The sequence below is a fragment of the Salmo salar genome, chromosome 20, assembly GCF_965601325.2.
Source record: "Salmo salar chromosome 20, fSalSal1, whole genome shotgun sequence".
NCBI classification, from domain to species: domain Eukaryota; kingdom Metazoa; phylum Chordata; class Actinopteri; order Salmoniformes; family Salmonidae; genus Salmo; species Salmo salar.
Window position 1 is genome coordinate 28,280,244 of NC_138310.1, and position 24,065 is coordinate 28,304,308.

The following is a 24,065-nucleotide window of genomic DNA, read 5'->3' on the forward strand; positions in this document are numbered from 1 at the left end:
AAAGTAATCCTTCTAACCCCCCCCCCTTAAAAGATTTAGATGCACTATTGTAAAGTGGTTGTTCCACTGGATATCATAAGGTGAATGCACCAATTTGTAAGTCGCTCTGGATAAGAGCGTCTGCTAAATGACTTAAATGTAAATGGGGCATGGTCATCCTGGAAGAGACCACTCCCATCAGGATAGAACTGATTCACTATTGGTTGAAGGGGATCACTCAGAATGGCTGTGTATTTATTGCTGTTTACCTTGCCCTCTAAGGGGTTGAGTGGACCTAAACCATGCCAGGAAAATGCACCCCACACCATAACAGAGCCTTCATTTACTCAAGTGGTTCCTTTATTTTGGCATTTACCTCTACATCTCTTTAGTAAAGCTAAACTGAGCAGTACAATTTCCCAATGGTAATAACAACATGCAAACATCCTATAAATACTGTCTTTGTATAATGTCTTTATGTCTTTTTTTTTTACTATCAACAATTGATTAACCAATCTCATTTCACAATGACCCTTTTATACATCAAGGGAAGTATAGGAAGAATCATTTATACAGTACCAGTCAAAAGTTGACACCTAATTCAATTTTTTTTTTTTTACTATTTTCTACAAAGTAGAATAATAGTTTGGACATCAAAACTATGAAATCATGTAGGAACCAAACAAGTTTTAAAATCAAAATACATTTTACATTTGAGATTCTTAAAAGTAGCCACCATTTGCCTTGATGACAGCTTTGCACACTCTTGGCATTCTCTCAACCAGCTTCATGAGGTAGTCACCTGGAATGCATTTCAATTAAAGGTGTGCCTTGTTAAAAGTTAATTTGTTGAATTTCTTTCCTTCTTAATGTATTTGAGCCAATCAGTTGTGTTGAGACAAGGTAAGGGTGGTATACAGAAGATAGCCCTATTTGGTAAAAGACCAAGTCCATATTATGGCAAGAACAGAGAAACGACAGTCCATCATTACTTTAAGACAAAGGTCAGTCAATGCTGGAAAATTTCAAGAACGTTGAAAGTTTCTTCAAGTGCAGTTGCAAAAACCAAGCGCTATGATGAAACTGGCTCTCATGAGGACCGCCACAGGAAAGGAAGACCCAGAGTTAACTCTAATGAACTTATCCACTGCCTCAGAGTTACCAGCCTCAGAAATTGCAGCCCAAATAAATGCTTCACAGAGTTCAAGTAACAGACACATCTCAACATCAACTGTTCAGAGGAGACTGCGTGAAATCAGGCCTTCATGGTCGAATTGCTGCAAAGAAACCACTACTAAAGGACACCAATAAGAAGGAGAGACTTGCTTGGGCCATGAAACACGAGCAATGGATATTAGACCGGTGGAAATCTGTCCTTTGGTCTGATGAGTCCAAATTTGAGATTTTTGGTTCCAACCGTCGTGTCTTCGTGAGACGTAGAGTAGGTGAACGGATTATCTCCACATGTGTGGTTCCCACTGTGAAGCATGGAGGAGGAGGTGTGATGGTGCTTTGCTGGTGACACTGTCAGTGATTTATTTAGAATTCAAATATTGGTTTGGAATTCAAATATTGGACTATCATTTGTTTTTAAACATGACAATGACCCAACACACAGGCTGTGTAAGGGCTATTTGACCAAGAAGGAGAGTGATGGAGTGCTGCATCAAATGACATGGCCTCCACAATCACCCGACCTCATCCAAATTGAGATAGTTTGGGATGAGAGTGAAGGAAAAGTCTTCCAGGTGAAACTGGTTGAGAGAATGCCAAGAGTATGCAAAGCTGTCATCAAGGCATAAGGTGGCAACTTTGAAGAATCTAAAATATGTCTTTACTATAATTCTACAATGTAAAGAAATAGTAAAAATATAGAAAAACCCTTGAATGAATAGTTGTGTCCAAACTTTTGACTGGTACTGTATATACATATGACATGATATGGCATACACTGTATATATATATATATATTTTGGCAGTCAGAGCTGAAATTCCTTCTGTTTTAAGGCCTTTGTATGCTAACTAGACCCAGTTATATCTGTATTCTAAAGGTACCGACAGTCAGCTTCCACAGACAAGTTTGGCACACAGCAGCTGACGTACCCAGGGAGTTCCCTCTGCACAAGAAAAGGCCTCAATCTCCTTTTTTGCTAGTTTGCATGGTTGGAGCCCCAACCTAAACTTAGTGGTTGGCCTTCCGCAGGTGGCAGGTGCAGACCATGGGCTGGCTGGTGCTGGAGCTCTGTGGCACCTCCTCAGCCTTCAGGCCTTTGTGCTTAGGTTCCACTCTGCGCATTTCCTCCTCCTCTACCTCCCTCACTTTCTGGACCTCCTTCGGTTTGGGCTCCTTACCCACCTTTTCCCCCACCAGTGCAGTGGAAGGGGTGCGCAGATTCTTGGGGGTTCCCTGGATCTGGACCCTCCTGGCAGAATCAGGCCCGCCATAGACCCTACTCTGGACCTCACTGGAGGGTTCGACTCCACCAGCTGTGTCACCCATATATTTCCTGGGTGGGTTGGCAGGGGGTTTGTAGGCCTCCATCTTGCGCTTTTGGCTCATGGTAGCAGCACAGCAGATTATAAAGATCATGACGATGAGGAGGGAGGTGACCACAATGATGATCAGCATATTATCCTGGAGGAAGTCCACCACCCGGGTGAGCATAAAGTCCTTGAGGCGGATCATGGTGATGGTGATGGTGTTGGTGATGGTGCTGACCAGGGTGGGGGCTAGGGTAGTGGTGGGGGAAACAGGGGAGATATCGACCGGGGCGACATCGACGGGGGAGAGAGGGTGGTGGGGGCCATCGACGGGGATAATGAGATCCGGCTCCCCTCCGTCACCACTGCCATCCATGGAAATTCTATAGACCAGGGGCACATGCACTGCATACCCATGGCCCCAGAGCAGAACCATGCTCACACATGCCAAGTGAAGAATCAAGTGGTTACTCATCTTTCCTTTAGAATCCTGTAGAGACAAGAGGGAGACATTCAATACAACATTTCTCAAAATTGCAGATGGTTTAGAAAATGTTTTTGGGCTGATTTCAAGAATAAAGGCTTTCATTTTCTGCATCTATATAACAGCAGCTACTGTAGGCCTACAACATGCCTCCCCACTGAGCACAAACTGGTTAAATCTTTTATATGTTGAATTTGCTTCCACTACAAGCAACAACAAAAAATAGCCTGGGCAGCACCTCACCTACTGGAGAGTTGATACATCTACAGCTATCCCTTCTGTCTCCCATCCAGGGCTGCAACCTGGTCTCAGAGCATTTTGTATTCTTTTGTATGTAAATTCAACACTCCATTTTGTATATGTTAGGTTTTGTATTGAGTTTCACCCCCCTTTTGCCCTCAGAACAGCCTCAATTCTTCGGGCATGGACTCTACAAGTTGTCGAAAGCGTTCCACAGGGATGCTGGCCCATGTTGACTCCAATGCTTTCCACAGATGGGTGTCCTTTGGGTGGTGGACCATTCTTGATAAGGAAAGTGTTGAGCGTGAAAAACCCAGCAGCGTTGCAGTTCTTGACACAAATCGGTCGGCCTGGCACCTACTACCATACTTCTCCAAGATGGCGTAGCAGCAAGACGTATTTGTTTTTGTCCCGTGTAAATATTCAGCTTGGTTTTTCTGCATACATTTCAATCTCTTTTTCCATTTTCAAATTAAATATACCTTCCTGCAACCCACCTCACCCAACATGGTATGGATCTGCTATTTTTTTTTAACCTTATAACTGGAACCTCCATCAGAAGCTAGCCTTCAGAAGCTATCCAGCTAATTAGCTACTTGCTATTTAGTCATTGTTAGCCACTGCTAGCAGTCTTTACCTTTAGCACAGACACCAGCCGCTTTAGCCCGGATAATATCTGCCAGTCTACACAGCGCGATATCAGCCCTGAGCATATCAGACTGCTTTTTTTCCCCCACTACATCATCGGATTCCTGCTGCAAGATCTGAACCATTACACCGGATCATCGCAGCAAGCTAGCTGCTACCGAGTAGCTATCATGGCTAACGCCCTTGTCCAGAAGCAAGCACCAGTTAGCCTGGAGCTAGGCCCATTCCCCCAGCTAGCAAAGGAAGTACACCAACTACAATACCTCTCTTGACAATTGGCCTGGACACTGTCAACACGGAGCCCCGCCGATCCAGCACGACTGGTCTGCTGACGTATTTCGGCCGATGTTCTCTCAACCAGCCTCTGAGTCGTTGATGTCGGTGAGGACCCAGCTACTAGCCCCGGCCCGCTAACGCTCTGAGCGCCGTGTCTCCCGCTCGCCTAGCGTAGTGACGGCTGCCGAGCAGCTCCCTGTTTCGTCCATTGCTGCTTATTGAACCCTATGATCACTCAGCTACACAGCTGATGCCTACGGTACTTCATTTTGTTTATCTTGTCGGCCCCAGCCTCGAACTCAGGTCCTGTGTGTAGCTAACTGACCCTCTTGCCCATTCATCGCCATTTACCCGTTGTTGCCGTCTTAGCCCTCCCAATCAACACCCGTGAATGCTTTATTCCTCCCTCTAATGTCAATATGCCTTGTATACTGTTTAGGGTAGCTCTCATTGTTTTGTTTTACTGTGGAGGCCCTAGTCCCGCTCTGCATGCCTCGGTTAGCTCCCTTGCCCCACACATGCAAAGACCGCACCTAACTTAACTGGCGCCTCCAGAGATGCAGTCTCTCTCATCGTCACTCAATGCCTAGGTTTACATCCTCTGTACTCACACCCTACCATGCCCTTGTCTGTGCATTACACCCCCCCCCCCCCCCCCCAAGGGCTACAGTATAGCCCTTAGTTCACTCCAGACTTGACTGCCCTTGACCAGCACAAAACATCCTGTGGCGCACTGCACTAGCTTTGAATAGTCCCCGTGATATGCAACTTTTCAGGCAAGTCAGGAACCAACATACAGTCAGTTAGGAAAGCAAAGGCTAGCTTTTTCAAACAGAAATTTACATCCTGCAGTACTAATTCCAAAAAGTTTTGGGACACTGTAAAGTCCATGGAGAATAAGAGCACCTCCTCTCAGGTGCCCACTGCACTGAGGCCAGGAAACATTGTCACCACTGATAAACACACGATAATCGAGAATTTCAATTACTGCTGGCCACGCTTTCCACCTGGCTACCCCAACCCCGGCCAATAGTTCTGCACCCCCCGCAGCAACTGGCCCAATCCCCCCCCCACTTCTCCTTCACCCAAATCCAGACAGCTAATGTCCTGAAAGAGTTGCAGAATCTGGATCCCTTCAAATCAGCTGGGCTAGACAATCTGGACCGTCTTCCTAAAATTGTCTGCCGCCATTGTCGCAACCCTTATTACTAGTCTGTTCAACCTCTCGTATCGTCTGAGATTCCTAAAGATTGGAAAGCAGCCGCGGTCATCCCCCTCTTCAAAGGGGGAGACACTCTAGACCCAAACTGTTACAGACCTATATCCATCCTGCCCTGCCTAAAGTCTTTGAAAGCCAAGTGAGCAAACAGATCACCGACCATCTCGAATCCCACTGTACCTTCTCTGCTATGCAATCCGGTTTCCAAGCTGGTCAAGGGTGCACCTCAGCCACGCTCAAGGTCCTAAACGATATAACCACCATCGATAAAAAAACAGTACTGTGCAGCCATCGTCGTCGGCCTGGCCAAGGATTTTGACTCTGTCAATCACCACATTCTTATCGGCAGACTCAACAGCCTTGGTTTCTCTAATGACTGCCTCGCCTGGTTCACCAACTACTTCTCAGACAGAGTTCAGCGTGTCAAATCGAAGGGCCTGTTGTCCGGACCTCTGGCAGTCTCTATGGGGGTACCACAGGGTTCAAATCTCGGGCCAACTCTTTTCTCTGTATACATCAATGATGTTGCTCTTGCTGCTGGTGATTCTCTGATCCACCTCTACGCAGACGACACCATTCTGTATACATCTGGCCCTTCTTTGGACACTGTTAACAAACCTCCAGACGAGCTTCAATGCCATACAACACTCCTTCCATGGCCTCCAACTGCTCTTAAACGCTAGTGAAACTAAATGCATGCTCTTCAACCGATCGCTGCCCGCAAGGGCCCTTCCACCTAGCATCACTACTCTGGACGGTTCTGACTTAGAATATGTGGACAACTACAAATACCTAGGTGTCTGGTTAGACTGTAAACTCTCCTTCCAGACTCATATTAAGCATCTCCAATCCAAAATTAAATCTAGAATTGGCATCCTATTCCGCAACAAAGCCTCCTTCACTCATGCTGCCAAACATACCCTTATAAAACTGACTATCCTACCGATCCTCGTCTTCGGCGATGCAATTTACAAAATAGCCTCCAACACTCTACTCAGTAAATTGAATGCAGTCTATCACAGTGCAATCCGTTTTGTCACCAAAGCCCCATATACTACCCACCATTGCGACCTGTATGCTCTCGTTGGCTGGTCCTCGCTACATATTCATCGCCAAACCCACTGGCTCCAGGTCATCTATAAGTCTTTGCTAGGTAAAGCCCCACCTTATCTCAGCTCACTGGTCACCATAGCAACACCCACCTGTAACACACGCTCCAGCAGGTATATTTCACTGGTCACCCCCAAAGCCAATTCTTCCTTTGGCCGCCTTTCCTTCCAGTTCTCTGCTGCCAATGACTGGAATGATCTGCAAAAATCACTGAAGCTGGAGACTCATATCTCCCTCACTAATTTTAAGCACCAGCTGTCAGAGCAGCTCACAGATAACTGCACCTGTACATAGCCCATCTATAAATAGCCCATCCAACTACATCCCCCATACTGTTACTTATTTTGCTCCTTTGCACCCCAGTATCTGTACTAGCACACTCATCTTCTGCACATCTATCACTCCAGTGTTTAATTGCCTTATTGAAATTATTTTGCCACTATGGCCTATTTATTGCCTTACCTCCCTTATCCTAACTCATTTTCACACACTGTATATAGACCTTTTCTATTGTATTATTGACTGCATGTTTGTTTATTCCATGTGTAACTCTGTTGTTTGTGTCGCACTGCTTTGCTTTGTCTTGGCCAGGTCACAGTTGTAAATGAGAACTTGTTCTCAACTAGCCAACTTGGGTAAATAAATAAAAAGTTTAAAAAATAGCGACATCATGAACATTCTATTGTAGCCCAACATCAAACGTGTTATAAAAAAAAAGTTTAAAGACAAAACGACAGCCTCTGCATGACATCAGCAGCCCGGTGCTCCAAATAGCATACTTTTTCCATTTTAACATCAATAAACATATGTTTAAACATTTATAAAATTAATAGATGTCAACCTAGCAGGCCAGGCAACTAAAAGCAATTTTCTAAATAAGGTTTTGGTTCGTTGCTAGGTATTTAGCTACCTGGCTAGGCAGTTAAAATAATTACCAGAGTACAGCTGACATATTAACTTTAACTACTTTTTATTCAGTACTACAGGAAAATAAACCCACATCATTATTTACAAGGTAATGGTGAGCTTACAGAAAATAGTGGGGGCTGCTGAGAGGAGAACGGCTCATAATAATGTCTGCAAAGGAGTAAATGGAATGGCATCAAACCCATGGAAACCATGTGTTTGATACAATTCCACATATTCCACTCCAGCCATTACCATGAGCCCATCCTCCCCAATTAAGGTACCACCAACCCCCTGTGGTTGACAGTATACTTTACCCAAAACCTTCTCAATTAAATATTAACCGCAAAGTAGGCTTACCTGGCAGAAGTATATCATGAGTAGTATATAATTTGTTATTTGCAAACTTTCCATGAAATGAACAGCAGCAGTATAGAACATTTAAAGGGCCAAATGCACAATTAAAGGCAAATTAACTAAGAAATGTATTTGAGTGTTTCTTCCAGACCAAAAAATGTGATGTGATTTGACATGTACTCATATCCAATTTTGTTGTTTCTCTGTTAACAATGGTAATTTTGAAAAAAAAAACAATAATCTAAAACCAGGAAAAATACAACTGAGAAAACATAATTTGGGAAAATATAACATAGAATTTGTTGTTGACTATCCATTATTTTAGCAGGTATATTGACAGAAAACAGTGTACAAGAGAAAGTAGCATACTAAGTACCCTGGGAAAAGTCGCGCGGGAGAGAAGAAAAGAATGTGCCTATTTGAAAACTAGAAACAAAGTGTGGCTTGCGACATATTTCATTTTTTTAAAGGTTGGAGACCCCTGGTCTACAGACATTCCACCGGAGTATAAATTAAATGTTGTTTTGGTTTGCGACACTTGTCACATTCTTGCCCTAGCACTACACAGCTGATTCATATAAACAACACATTTTTTACATTTATTTTATTTCACCTTTATTTAACCAGGTAGGCTAGTTGAGAACAAGTTCTCATTTGCAAATGCGACCTGGCCAAGATAAAGCAGTTCGACACATACAACAACAGAGTTACACATGGAGTAAAACAAAACATACAGTCAATAATACGGCAGAAAAAAAGAAAACAAAAAGTCTATATACAGTGAGAGCAAATGAGTTAAGGGAGTTAAGGTAATAAATAGGCCATGGTGGCGAAGTAATTACAATATAGCAATTAAACACTGGAATGGTAGATGTGCAGAAGATGAATGTGCAAGTAGAGATACTGGGGTGCAAAGGAGCAAGATAAATAAATAAATAAATACAGTATGGGGATGAGGTAGTTGGATGGGCTGTTTACAGATGGGCTGTTTATAGATGGGCTATGAACAGGTGCAGTGATCTGTAAGCTGCTCAGAGCTAGTGGGGGAGATATGAGTCTCCAGCTTCAGTGATTTTTGCAGTTCGTTCTAGTCATTGGCAGCAAAGAACTGGAAGGAAAGGCGGCCAAAGGAAGAATTGCCTTTGGGGGTGACCAGTGAGATATACCTGCTGGAGCACATGCTACGAGTGGGTACTGCTATGGTGACCAGTGAGCTGAGATAAGGCGGGGCTTCACCTAGCAGAGACTTGTAGATGACCTGGAGCCAGTGGGTTTGGCGACGAGTATGAAACGAGGGCCAGCTAACGAGAGCATACAGGTCGCAGTGGTGGGTAGTATATGGGGCTTCGGTGACAAAACGGATGGCACTGTGATAGACTGCATCCAACTTGTTGAGTAGAGTGTTGGAGGCTATTTTATAAATGACATCGCCGAAGTCAAGGATCGGTAGGATGGTCAGTTTTACGAGGGTATGTTTGGCAGCATGAGTGAAGGAGGCTTTTTTTTGCTGAATAGGATGCCAATTCTAGATTTAAGTTATCCACATATTCTAAGTCGGAGCCGTCCAGAGTAGTGATGCTGGACTGGCAGGTGCGGGCAGCGAACGGTTGAAGAACATGCATTTGGTTTTACTTGCATTTAAGAGCAGTTGGAGGCCACGCAAGGAGAGTTGTATGGTGCTGAAGCTCGTCTGGAGGTTAGTTAACAGTGTCCAAAGAGGGGCCAGAAGTATACAGAATGGTGTCGTCTGCGTAGAGATGGATCAGAGAATCACCAGCAGCAAGTGCGACATCATTGATGTATACAAAGAAGAGAGTCTGCCCGAGAATTGAACCCTGTGGCACCCCCATAGAGACTGCTGTGGGTCTGGACAACAGGCCCTCCGATTTGACTACCAGAGAAGTAGTTGGTGAACCAGGCGAGGCAATCATTTGAGAAACCAAGGCTGTTGAGTCTGCCAATAAGAATGTGGTGATTGACAGAGTCGAAAGCCTTGGCCAGTTCGATGAATACAGCAGCACAGTAATGTCTCTTATCGATGGCGGTTATGATATCATTTAGGACCTTGAGCGTGGCTGAGGTGCACCCATGACCAGCTCGGAAACCAGATTGCATAGCGGAGAAGGTACGGTGGGATTCGAAATGGTCGGTAATCTGTTTGTTAACTTGGCTTTTGAAGACCTTAGAAAGGCAGGGTAGGAAAGATATAGGTCTGTATTAGTTTGGGTCTAGAGTGTCTCCCCCTTTGAAGAGGGTGATGACCACGGCAGCATTCCAATCTTTGGGAATCTCAGACAATACGAAAGAGATGTTGAACAGGCTAGTAATAGGGGTTGCATCAATTTCGGCAGATAATTTTAGAAAGAGAGGGTCCAGATTGTCTAGCCCGGCTGATTTGTAGGGGTCCAGATTTTGCAGCTCTTTCAGAACATCAGCTATCTGGATTTGGGTGAAGGAGAAATGGGGGAGGCTTGGGCGAGTTGCTGTGGGGAGTGCAGGGCTGTTGACCGGGGTAGGGGTAGCCAGGTGGAAAGCATGGCCAGCCGTAGAGAAATGCTTATTGAAATTCTCAATTATAGTGGATTTATTGGTGGTGACAGTGTTTCCTAGCCTCCTTTATATATGCTTTTTTTTTTTTTTTAAACATGAGCTGTTTAAAAATGAGTGTGTCTTTTGGTTATGTATGGTTGATATTGCTTATGAAAAAAAAGATTGTAAAAAAATAGAAAGGAGGACAACGTCTTGCCAGTCACTGGTACAAAAATGGCGGAGAAACAGTGTACTGTCCAGCCAATGTTGTGACAGCATTACTGCCTGTGTCCAGTGCTTGATTTGAGCTGGACACTTCCGGAACAGGATCCGGTACCTCTCAGTTATGGACTGTTTCCTTCCGAAACCCATTTGCCAGGATCGGGTACCTCTCGTGGCATGAAAAATAATGTTCGCTATTTGTAACGTAAAAATTTTAAAAAGCAAATCAGAGTTAATTCAAGTTGCCTCCTCTGTAATTGTCATGTCCCCTGTGAAGATGTGCCTGATATTATAAGAATTGATTTTTGTTGGGCCGGCCCAGGTTTATGGTTTGCTCAACATTGTAGCCTATACTGTATTGACCAACACGTGGCCATTTCTGTGGTGAGCGAGAAGTGTGCACCTGTATCTCCCACAGAACTGGAATGACATTCCCTTTCTATGATCTCTCTCCTCTGAGGAAGCACAGTTCCCGCTCAGCCCAGTCAAAACTGTTCGCTGCTCTGGCACCCCTATGGTGGAACAAGCTCCCTCACGACGCCAGGACAGCGGAGTCAATCACCACCTTCCGGAGACACCTGAAACCCCACCTCTTAAGGAATACCTAGGATAGGATAAAGTAATCCTTCTAACCCCCCCCCCCCCCCCCCCAAAAAAAAAAGATTTAGATGCACTATTGTAAAGTGGTTGTTCCACTGGATATCATAAGGTGAATGCACCAATTTGTAAGTCGCTCTGGATAAGAGCGTCTGCTAAATGACTTAAATGTAAAAATAGCGTTACACTTCATTTATGGATTGTCAGTAGCCCAATCACAACGCATGCCTAGTCGGGAACGCGCAGGAACTCTGTCAGTGAACAGAATGTAGCCAAAACAAGACATTATCAATATTTCAAATACAATGGTGTGAAAACAGGTTGGAAAGCAAATGGCTCCTGCTGAAAACAGAAGATTAATCTGTCTGTAGGCTACCAAATATGTTACGACTTCCAAATAGGCCTATTGAGGGAAGAGCATTGTTTCAGAAAGTAAAACAAGTGAGAGTTAGGATTTTGGTATGAGCACATAGGCCATCGCCAGTTAGTGAGCTGCACATCAATTGATGAGTCAGTGAAACTGGAAATCTTTTTTAGTACTATGATTTCATCCTGACATTGAACTGTACGTGTATCCACACACCTAGCTCTAGGCTATTGACGGATTCAAGGCAAGGTCGTTTTTATTGATCTCAGATTCTTAGTTTCTCAGTGTCAAAGTAGCTTGTCATTTCGATAATTTATGAGGTATTAAAAAAATTATGCTGAAGTCTCCAGCAGTTAGTAATTTAGAATTGCATGAAATGTGTTTATAAAAAGTCAACCACAAAATAAGACCCATGTGTGCAACTTCTGCAAGCGCCTCTACTCTACCGCTCTATGCCAGCAAACAAGAGCAATGATAATGCATTGCATGCATTATTATAAAAAATATATATATATATGTTCCGGCAATGGAGATGAATCCAACATATCAATTATTAATTTGTAGCCAAACAGGAATTGAAGCCAGACTCAGTGGCACAATTGGAGCTATCTAAGCAGAAGATACATCTCCTTTAAATGTGTATATTTGGTTGTGTTGACAAACAAACAATTCAATATCACTTTTGTAATACGGTAAATAGTCTATTAATAAGTCTACAAGTTAAGAAACTATGTTGGATCATGTTTCCATCTCAACCAAAAAATGAGTTAAAGAATAGGAGTAAGCCAGTGGCTCAGATGAAACTATCCAAGCAGTAGATGCATATCCTTTAAATGTTAATATTTGGTTGTATTGTCAACCAAACACAATATCACTTTTGTACATTAGGCTATTTACTATCTTACAAACTAATGTAACAGTATTTATTCAACCTTAAAAGGGCAACTCCACCATTTTCAACCTCATTGTCATTATCTCCAGCACAATACCAGTGTCAACATGTGAAAATGGTGCATTTCTATGTTTTGTAGAAAAAAATATATAAAGTTAGAAAGTTCCCCCCAATGACATCAAAAGTTAAAAAAATTAATGAAAAAATGTATTAAGTGATTTTCAAACACACATTGGCTGTGACGTTGAGAGAAAGAAAATACGCTCCCTTGGGCTAGAAACTCGTTGCAAGTTTTGAAAATCACTTTCTTTTCATTTAATCCTTCCCTGTGATGTCACAGAAGCATTTTTATAGACCTTTTCAACGGCAGATCATAGAAACGCACTGTATTCACATATGTACAGGAGATGATGAATATGGAGGTTAAAATCAGGGTCGCAGGTCTGTGGAAATCTTCACATTTGTTATAAGAATCTGCACAGAATCTCAAAAAGGCATCAATTACTTGCACCATGTACTTTAATGTAATCTCAACTCGATCAAGCACAGTGATAACACATTAAGTTGTAAATAAGACAGATTTTTCATTCAAATTTGGTTGTGCAGTTAGATGGTTGAAAACACAGTGATAACACATTGGGGGGAATTCAACAAACTTTTGGCTGTCTTTTTGAGTGGGTGAAAATAGGTTGGAATCTCAACGTATCTACCAAATACTACCCAATTGTCCACGTTGAAATGAGGGTGTGCCAAGTGGGTCCCTTTGTCTCTTCTAAGGATGCACGGGCAGTTGGGTTTCTAGTATTAGAATGAAGAAACATTCAATGGTTTGACAGTACAGAGGATTGTTTTTGTGTTATTATAACTCCGAACAAAGTAGAAACTGCTCAGGTGTTGCTCATGTTCCCAATTACCAGATCCATCTAGTTATACAATCACTACAGAAAAGTACAGCCACAATATTTCTCCCATTTCGCATATTGTATTAAATCTATTTTAACTGTCTGTAGCCATTACTTATTTGGGGTGGAGGCCGGCAGTTTGGTCATGGTTTAAATTTGTATAGTGGAGGGAGGCCACCCATCCACCACACCAAAGAGAGGAGAAAGCTATATATGCCACAGGGAGCAGAGAGGCGTGGGATACTTGTGGCTGTGGTCTCCATTTACACTGGGCTGCAGCAGGCTAACAACAGGCTACGGCAGGGATCGGATGGGTTATTTCTGCTCATAGGGAAAGCCTGCATTCAGCCTGCCTTCGGAACGGGTGCACTTACAGTATGCTCTACAGAGAAAGAGTCAGTCTCAAGAAGCAACTAATGCATTTCAAACCGTCTCTCTCTCCTAACATAATATTACACACCAGTATCTCACAGCCCAAACTCTCTAAATCTGTATTTTCACTCAGTCTGGAAATACATATAATTACACAGTGCTGCTTACTACTCTGGTGAGAATGGCTGGCTTCTAATCAGCCTTGTTACATTCAACCTCTGCATGCTTACTCCTTACTGTAAATGTGCCCATCATGTCTCTCGTGTGGTTATGCATGTACTTTAGTCATACTAAAATGGATGGTTAGCTTGATCTCCCCACCCATGTATGTTCAGTCAGGAAAGCTACAGAGCCATGTGCGCTGTGACTGGACCTTGGTATTTACCAGACATAATTACATCTTCAGGAATAGTCTCCTGGTTGGTCATCATCATCATCTCTACAGTCCATCCACTGAAAAACACTAACAGAATCATCCTGAATTCCTCCAGCCATCTTCACCTACAAGCTCCAATCACCACCATGTTATTGTGACTTTTACCCCTCTAAATATTAAGACTAACTTTCTAATGTGACATTCACCATAATCATCTTTTTAAACATTATTAGCTGGAGGACTCAACCTCTCGAACTTTGATATTTCTAAACAAATGGACTTATTTCGATCATTCAAAACCAAAGATAGATGGATATGTTACTCTACACTTTAGAAACCTTTTATGTCTTCACCAAAAATGTAAGACCACAACTGATCTTGTATGACAAATGAAACGTGACAGTAGTCATGCAACTTTAATTTCCTAAAAACAAAAACATTCCCCATTGTCCCCGTTTCTTGTCCTTAAGTTGACAGGTTTGCCGTACCGTACAAAGTTTACAGCAATCAAAACTACCATTTAATCTTGTTACCCATACAGTACCAGTCAAAAGTTTGGACACACCTACTCATTCAAGGTTTTTTCTTTATTTTTACTATTTTCTACATTGTAGAATAATAGTCAAGACATCAAAACTATGAAATAACACATGGAATAATGTTGTAACCAAAAAAGTGTTAAAAACAAGTCAAAATATATTTTAGATTCTTCAAAGTAGCCACCCTTTGCCTTGACAGCTTTGCACACTCTTGGCATTCTCTCAACCAGCTTCATGAGGTAGTCACCTGGAATGCATTTTAATTAACAGGTGTGCCTTGTTAAGTTAATTTGTGGAATTTCTTACCTTCTTAATGCGTTTGAGCCAATCAGTTGTGTTGTGACAAGGTAGGGGTGGTGTACAGAAGATAGCCCTATTTGGTAAAAGACCAAGTCCATTTTATGGCAAGAACACCTCAAATAAGCAAAGAGAAACGACAGTCCATCATTACTTTAAGACATGAAGGTCAGTCAATACGGAACATTTCAAGAACTTTGAAGGTTTCTTCAAGTGCAGTCGCAAAACCCATCAAGCGCTATGATGAAACTGTCTCTCATGAGGACCGCCACAGGAAAGGAAGACCCAGAGTTACCTCTACTGCAGAGGATAAGTTCATTAGAGTTACCAACCTCAGAAATTGCAGCCCAAATAAATGCTTCAGAGTTCAAATAACAGACATCAACATCAACTGCTCAGAGGAGACTGTGTGAATCAGCCCTTCATGGTCAAATTGCTGCAAATAAACCATTACTAAAGGACACCAATAATAAGAAGAGACTTGCTTGGGCCAAGAAACACGTGCAATGGACATTAGACCAGTAGAAATCTGTCCTTTGGTCTGATGAGTCCATGTGAGATTTTTGGTTCCAACCGCTGTGTCTTTGTGAGACGCAGAGTCGGTGAAAGGATGATCTCCGCATGTGTGGTTCCCACCGTGAAGCATGGAGGAGGTGTGATAGTGCTTTGCTGGCGACACTGATTTATTTAGAATTCAAGGCACACTTAACCAGCATGGCTACCATAGCATTGTGCAGCGATTTGCCATTCCATCTGGTTTGCTCTTAGTGGGACTATCATTTGTTTCTCAACAGGACAATGACCCAACACATCTCCAGGCTGTATAAGGGCTATTTGACCAAGGCGGCGAGTGATGGAGTGCTGCATCAGATGACCTGGCCTCCACAATCACCCGACAACTCAATTGAGATGGTTTGGGATGAGTTGGACCGCAGTGTGAAGGAAAAGCAGCCAACAAGTGCTCAGCATATGTGGGAACTCGTTCAAGACTGTTGGAAAAGCCTCCTATATAAAGATGGTTGAGAGAATGCCAAGGGTGTGCAAAGCTGTCTTCCAATGCAAAGGGTGGCTATTTTAGAAGAAACGAAAATATATTTGGATTTGTTTAACACTTTTTTTGGTTACTACATGATTCCATGTGTGGTATATCATAGTTTTGATATCTTCCCTATTATTCTACAATGTAGAAAATAATTAAAATAAAGAAAAACCCTTGAATGAGTAGGTGTCCAAACTTTTGACTAGTACTGTGTCCTAACCAGGAATTAAACTGAAAAAGAAAAAAAAGGCCTGTACTTACAGATGCTGTCTGGCTGAAGTGTCTCCTCTTGACTGAATGGTAGAGGGATTCTAACAGCCGAGAGAGGGAGAGAGAGCAGAAGAAAATTGAGGGGGGAAAAAAAAGGAGGCAGCGTCCAAGTTGCCACCCTCTCCTGTAACTTCCAGTATACTGAAAGTTGTTTTTCCAGTTCTAAAAAAGCCTGCTGATTGCAGAAAGACGTCCATCCCTCTACATTTCCATCCCCTCCCCGTACCGCTTTACATAACTCCCCCTAAATCCTCCTCTCCCAGAAGTGGGATCATGGTGGATGCTTTGGCCAGTCTAGAAAGGAGGGACAGTTAGGTGCTGCCGTACTACATGCATTTTCCTTGTTTGCTCCTAAACCTTAAATATGATGGAGATATGAGGGGAACATCTTTGTCCACTACATACTGATATTTCCTAACTGTTCAGTCACTGAGTTACTGGTTCATGTGGCAATTCTGAAAGTTGAGTGATTAGGTCAAATACAAAATTCAGCCGAAATGTTGTCAATGTTAGCGCAGGATTAAACCACTGGAGTAGCACAACATGTGCAGTACTTTCTTCAATATCAAAGTCAAAGTCCTCACTTCCCCCTTGCCATTACACACAGTTGAATCAGTATTCTCTAAAATGTACAAAAAGTGGTCTTGTCCATGTTGACCTTTAGTGGATATTTATGTTCTCCACAGGGCGAGTCCCTATTTTCCCCCTGCTTCTCACAGAGATCTTTAATTATGTGCTCCAGATTACAGCCCGTCTCCATGCAGCCTACACGACCAGCTCACAGAGGGCCCGTCTTTCATCATATCACACATGTACAAACCTAACATATAAAATGTACAGTCAGCTACAAACATGTGCCTCAGAACTGTTTTGCCCATGGCTGTTTGGAGCACCTCTTGCCTCAGCATTTTTGTAATAAGATTCGATAGAGGTTGAAGAATTCAGTATGACAGAAACATTTTTTAAATGTTTTTATTCAGTATCTACAGGGAAGGTCAGGTATACACATGCTTCGCCATAGTGATAGATTTGTATTTGTCATTAGAATAACAGTGAGTTAAGCAATGCAATTCTTTTTCTGTATAAGGACAAAACATTTGCTATGTAGCTGACAGAAAGCTCAAGTGTGTTATTGTGTATTGTGAGTTTGACTGTGTGAAGTGTTACAAGCCTCCGTCAAGGTCTGGGATGAAGCTGTTGAGAGTGAGATTGTCCCCCTCGCTGTCCTCTGTGCTGGGCATTAGGGTGATGTTGCTTATGGGGCATCTGTATCTCCCCTGGCCTCCATAAGTGGTTTTGGTGGGGACCATTGCTGAGATGCACACCATCTCTGTGCCCTGTCCCTGCCGCTGCTGGGCCCTGTGTCTGTATCTGCTGCCTGTCAGTTTGGTCAGGAGGATGACGGTGCTGACAATGAACATTGTCATCACAGCAGCCAGCACAGCGATGATGATCAGGCACTGACCTATCAGCCTTCTCCCCTTAGGGGTCATGGTCGGGCATGTCACTCTGTTCGAGACACTGACGCTTCCTGCAATGGAGGATTTTGCTGTCCCTTCAGTGAAGGAGTTGATGGCAGTGGTAGGGTTGGGTGGATGCAGGGCTGATGGGACAGGTGTTTGTTTAACTCTCACAGTGGTGTGGGAGAGCTCAGTCTCATGGTCTGTCTCTGATGTTTCAGTTCTCATTGTTTGCTGGGTAACGGAGACTTCTGTTGCGTTTTCGGTCAGGTCTTTGTTGAGGGCTACAGGGGGTGTTGTTTGAGGTGGTAGCTCAGACAGGTTTGACTCCTGGGGTCCATGGGTTGCTACCTCCCCGTGGCTAGATAGACATCTTGAGACCGCCTTGCTTGACAGAACCAGAAGTAACACAAGAGCTGGAAATCTCCCAGGCTTTGGGGTAAACATGGTGGCAAATCTGCGAAGGGAAACGATAACAGCAAAAATATAAAGACTATGTTCAAGGAAACAGTGGTACAACTCAGATGTTCATCACAAAACTATGAGGCATAGCTATGCCCAATTCAAACCTTCCTGTTTTACACTACCTTAGCATGCGCTAAGGAAGAACCAATGTGATAAGTGCTATGAGACAAAAAAGTGAGAAAAGTAACTTTACATTACAGAACACCGCACCGAAATGCCATAACTGTCATGCACAAATAACCAATACTTGTAATAATACGGTATACATTTGCTTAATATTTAAGATGGTGTTGCTCAACATCACTTTGAGCCTGTGTAAAGGGATCAATTTCCTTTATAACATTTTTTTGGTGACAGTGACTGATAATCGTCTGCAATACAACCACATCTATATCCACCCCATCATTGATGTTGCAACGTTTCCTCAGCATTTCAGAGAAAACTAATCAATCTAATTAAAGGTTGTTATTTAAAAAGTGGAGACTTTGTAGTAACTGTATACTAGCTCATGCAGCCCAACACTTCTGATCATCCCACTACTATGACACTTACCCAAATGCTGGGGGAGAAGTCTTGTTTTGTGGTATATTGGCCCCTCAACCAGCAGATTGTTCACTGTCAAGCAAGAAGCGAGACATTGGCTGATCTGTGAGGAATACAGGAAGCATGCTGCCTTTCACAGAAGTGAAGCTGTTTTTTTTATTTTTAACACTGACACAAGTGTTAAGCTTACAAATGAGGAATGGGGTATGGTCGCATACATGGGTTTCAGACAAGGAAAGCTAGAATATCTTGATAAAGAATAGCAAGTATGTGAGAGCAAAAGTATATGAGCGTACACTTAATACCTTGACATACAGTGCATTTGTAAAGTATTCAGACACCAAATCAAATCAAATGTATTTATATAGCACTTCTTACATCAGCTGATATATCAAAGTGATTAACAGAAACCCAGCCTAAAACCCCAAACAGCAAGTAATGCAGATGTAGAAGCACCCGCATTGCCATTTATTACATTACAGCCTTATTCTAAAATTAATTAAATCAAAATTGTTTCTACACACAATACCCCATAATGGACAAAGCTAAAACAGGTTTAGAAATTTGTGCAAATGTAAAAGAAAATTTAAGAAAAGAAATCTTACATAACGAGACTCAAAATTGAGGTTAGGTGCACCCTGTTTCCATTGATCATCCTTGAGATGTTTCTACAACTTGATTGGAGTACACTTGTGGTAAATTTAATTGATTGGACCGGATTTGGGAAGGCACACACCTGTCTATATATAAGGTCCCACAGTTGACAGTGCATGTCAGAGTAAAAACCAAGCCATGAGTTCGAAATAATTCCTCATAGGGCTTCGAGACAGGATTGTGTGAGGGACAGATCTGGGGAAGGGTACCAAAAATGCCTGCATCATTGAAGATCCCCAAGAAAACAGTGGCCTCCATTCTTAAATGGAAGAAGTTTGGAACCACCAAGACTCTTCCTCGAGCCTGCCACCCGGTCAAACTGAGCTGGCCGCCCTGCCACTCCTCAGTAAAAGGCAAGATCGCTCGCTTGGAGTTTGCCGAAAGGCACATAAAGGACTCTCAGACCATGAGAAACAAGATTCTCTGGTCTGATGAAACCAACATTGAACTCTTTGGCCTGAATGCCAAGCGTCACGTCTGGAGGAAACCTGCACCATCCCTAAGGTGAAGCATGGTGGTGGCAGCATCATGCTATGGGGATGTTTTTCAGCAGCAGGGACTGGGAGACTAGTCAGGATCGAGGGAAAGATGAACGGAGCAAAGTAGAGAGATCCTTGATGAAAACCTGCTCTAGAGCGCTCAGGACCTCAGATTGGGGCGAAGGTTCACCTTCCAAAACAGGACAACGACCTTAAGCACATAGCCAAGACAACGCAGAAGTGGCTTCAGGACAAGTCTCAATGTCCTTGAGTAGCTCGGCCAGAGCCCAGACTTGAACCCGATCGAACATCTGGAGAGATTTGAAAATAGCTGTGCAGCGTTGCTCCCCATCCAACCAGACAGACCTTGAGAGGATTTGCAGAGAATGAGAGAAACTCCAAATACAGGTTTGCCAAGCTTAACGTCATATCCAAGACTCGAGGCTGTAATCGCCGCCATAGGTGCTTCAACAAAGTGCTGAGTAAAGGTTTTGAATACCTATGTAAATGTGATATTTTAGCAAATGTATTTAAAAAATAAACTTTCTACAAACCTGTTTGGTGCTTTTTCATAGGGTATTGTGTGTAGATTGAGGAAGAAAAACAACTCAATCCATTTTAGAGTAAGGCTGTAACGTAACCAAATGTGGAAAAACTTGAGGGATCTGAACACTTTCCAAATGCACTGCATCTCAGATATTGCTTGTTTGAAGATGGTCAAGTCATGTTTGCTGTTTGCCCAGTCCTCTGCATCACTCATTAACTTGACAACAGAATACACTTATTTTTCAATTTCTTTATTCATTTTTCTGATAATCGATAAGTTTGATACTTGAAGCAGAAAAAAAATGAACAAAAATGCTCTACAGACCTCCACAAGAGGCTGAATTCTTGTTTGTTTTTCTTCTGTTATTAATTTCTCTTTTTTGTATTTATAATACCTGTGATAGAATGGAGATTCTGTTCAGTCATGATGCATTATGGCAAGGAACGCAGACAAGAGGTAACTTTCAAAACCCAACTCCCAAACACACTGCAGCCCAAAACAATAAACAAAACAAATAAATGAAAACAAATATTTACAAAGCTTTAAATCATTTTCTAGGCCTTTATTTCAAACATCACATACATCTCTCTACAGCATATTTCTCCAACCTACAGTGTCCCTTTGAATAGCTATTCACCAATATTCCAAACACCACAGCTCTCGCTGCCTTGAGTGGACCAAGGAGGCTGAGGAGAAGCACTTACAGGGCAGTACAGGACAAGGCCCAAGACAACCTCCCCTGACAGATTCATATCTCTACAGCACAGTAGAACACATTGAAGTAATTCTCAACCCCAATAAAATATTACAGAACACCAGTCGATGCATATTTAGTGTAAAATTGCATCCTCGGATGTAATCTTAGATCCTGTGAGGCCAAGATGGAGTGATTGATATAAACATACATTTCTCAGTGCTTTCTATGCCCAACACCCACTGTTAAAGTTCCTCTCAGGGTGCCCATCCACTCTCTCCTGCTAAATAACTCACACCATTCTCAAACCGCAGAAATCATTAAGCACTTCCTGTGCACAACTCTATGGCACTTTCTGATCTCTTCAGTGGCATAAACTTTAAAAGCTAACAAACTCTGAACCTTAAACCTAACCCACCCTCCCGCTGAAAAAAAAATGCATGACAACAGAACTATTATCGCAGTTGGCAACACCATCAAATATTCGGACGATCCAAACGACTCCTTGTTCCTCTGATTCTCTAGTGATGTGACAGAGTATTTAAGGGGAAACTATTTAAAATCCTGATAAGGAAGTACATAGTGGGATATCTGCAACGGGAGAGCCGGAGAAGGAAGCACAGGATAAAACGCACAGTGTATTAACATCACCACACCACCCCATTCTGTTATCATAGGCCAGAACCTTGGTCACACCCTACAGTGAATCCATATAATAATCTAAAAATCCCCCTCACATTATCTATCTGAAAAAATAAAAAAAGTGCATCCTCTACAACTCCAACCAGGCCAAAGACATACGAGACAAATTCACACATCCTGAAAGTCTTCCTTCTCCACGTTACATCTTGTCAACCAACAGTCAAAATTGTTGTTTCAGACACACCCCTGTTTCTCACTCTCTGGTTGGCTGTATGGATATGGGCCAATGAAGTGGTGAATAGTGAGCATCATGACACACACACCTTGAACACAAGGGCATGGTTCAACAATCGGGTTTATGACAGCGCAAACACCTCAAATCAAATCAAAGGCAGAACAAGGCTGATACACTGCTAAAAGTCTGGAAATGTTTACCAGCTACATAGACCACAATTCCATTGGTCCTTCTCTGGGCAGCACACAGGACATTGCCACAAGAACCCGTACAAGCCACCCAGGTAACTCCATGTCATGAGTCAGCAGAACTGGAACTTACAGTGCAGAGCTTATTACAGTACATACATATCATCTGTGTCACAGGGCCAGAGGGGGACAATGACAAACAAGGAACATAGTGGCAAACTATGGCACATTTGTTTCATGAGACTGGAACGCTAACAATGCTGATGGCAGAGGTCACCTAAATGACTGGAACGCTAACAATGCTGATGGCAGAGGTCACCTAAATGACTGGAACGCTAACAATGCTGATGGCAGAGGTCACCTAAATGACTGGAACGCTAACAATGCTGATGGCAGAGGTCACCTAAATGACTGGAACGCTAACAATGCTGATGGCAGAGATCACCTAAATGACTGGAACGCTAACAATGCTGATGGCAGAGGTCACCTAAATGATTCAAAAGGATTTGTGCATTGTAAACAACTCCAAAAAAGAAAAACAGTTCAAGTGAACATCTAAGGCTATGAGAAGGTGCAGGGTGAAATCTCACCTGTCGTTTTCATCTACAAAGCTAAGGGGAGTCCACTGATAACCTTTCTGTTCCACAAAATTTATGGAGATGATCAAAGCGTTGTTCAAGTTTCAAACATAAGTTAAACCAGGTATCAAATGATATGTAAGGACTGCATGTTTGCTGCTTGCTTAGTAAAACAAGCTAGAGTAAGAGAGATCAAAGATGGAGAATAAAACAGTGGAGATTCAAATCTCGAGTAGAATATCTATGAATGTATTAACTCTGGTCAGAATCAAGAGATGTTAACAAGTGTACAGACAGTGGTCCTGTTAAGATGGGAGGAGAGGGAAGGATTTAGAGGTTCAGAAAATCCAGGCGGGAGAGCGAGAACACTTACAGCAGGAATCACACCAACACTTTAACACCTCAGAGCTTTTCGGCAAAGACAACAGAAGTACTATGAGTGTTTGATAATTTCTCATAATGAGTTGGTTCTCCTCCATTGTCTTTTACAGTAATTGTTTGATTATTGAAATCTGCCCTCCCCCTTATCACATTACCAGCCTATTGCATTGTCCCTTAACAGTTCGTATTTTGAATCTTCCTGGAAAACAAAGAATCTTTTTTTTCTTTTTCATCTAAGAAAAATACTGTCAAGGAGGTGTGTAAACATAACTCCTTTAAAATTTGGCAACATAAGTAGTTGGGGTAGACAAAATACTGATACCTACATATAAAACATTTGGGTTTACCCAAATAGAAATGGTTCACATTGGAATTTTCTTGGTCACAATCTTAAAAGCAAAAGGAATATGAAAGACTTTTTCATACAACAAGACTAAACCGCCACTTATTAAAAGGAATGGAATAGTTTGCCATGTTTCTCTCTTATTCCATCATGTTAACAGGGTTAGGAGCTGGCTAAGAAAAGTTAATCTCGGAATGTTGCTTGGGATCGTTGCTAGGCAGGTTTCAGGCGGAACGCTGTCATTGAGATTGGCAGTGACGGGTCCCGCCCACCTCCTAGCCAATGGATCGTCCTGAATTTTGGTGGGAGGGTCCTTAAATGGCAATCTTGGACATCTGCTCCTCGAGTTGGATGATTCGCTTCTCCTGACTGCTGACCAGGTCCTTGAGGGATTTGATTTCTTTCAAGACCTCATCCAGTTTAGCTTCGTTTTTCTGAGGAATACAGAGACAGGTGCAAGACATGAGGCCCTTTCTGGAGATGTTGGTACCAGTCCTAGTATAGTTAAAGCTTTTACACCAAGACAAAATGACTAAATTCAACCGATTTGGTATATTGTCATCTAATACCAAATTTAGGGTCTACAGCAAGGTTCCATAACTGACAGCCTGTAGGTGATTTTATATGGCACCCAAACAAGCAATTAAAAATATATATATTTTTTTATTGTTGGACATAAAATACTGTAAAAACACCAGCAAATCAGCTCCAAATGATTCTTTTGGAATTCTGTTCCAAACTACTCCCACAGAGA

The 24,065-nt window shown here is 42.5% G+C and overlaps 2 protein-coding genes across 4 annotated transcripts in view; both read right to left on the reverse strand.

The window, feature by feature from the left end:
- Positions 1-321: 321 nt before the first annotated feature.
- tmem119a (transmembrane protein 119a) lies at positions 322-16,233 on the reverse strand. The gene is made up of 2 exons (XM_014161195.3): positions 16,094-16,233; positions 322-2,950 (listed from the first exon to the last, which is right to left on the reverse strand). Exon 2 carries the CDS (start codon positions 2,933-2,935, stop codon positions 2,162-2,164), a length of 774 nt encoding a protein of 257 aa, XP_014016670.2. The 5' UTR covers positions 2,936-2,950; positions 16,094-16,233; the 3' UTR covers positions 322-2,161.
- A 4,251-nt stretch (positions 16,234-20,484) lies between these two features.
- LOC106580313 (coronin, actin binding protein, 1Ca) overlaps positions 20,485-24,065 on the reverse strand; it is a 73,283-nt gene continuing 69,702 nt past the window's right edge. For all 3 annotated transcript variants that reach the window (XM_014161188.2, XM_045703168.2, XM_082966324.1), the window contains one exon: positions 20,485-23,745. In XM_014161188.2, the coding sequence (XP_014016663.1) occupies positions 23,626-23,745 (120 nt within the window). In that variant the 3' untranslated portion in view covers positions 20,485-23,625. The remainder of the gene's footprint in view (positions 23,746-24,065) is intronic.

Bases quoted from the DNA above. Each gene is read 5' to 3' on its own strand.
- tmem119a (XM_014161195.3), bottom strand. From the start codon at position 2,935: ATGAGTAACCACTTGATTCTTCACTTGGCATGTGTGAGCATGGTTCTG.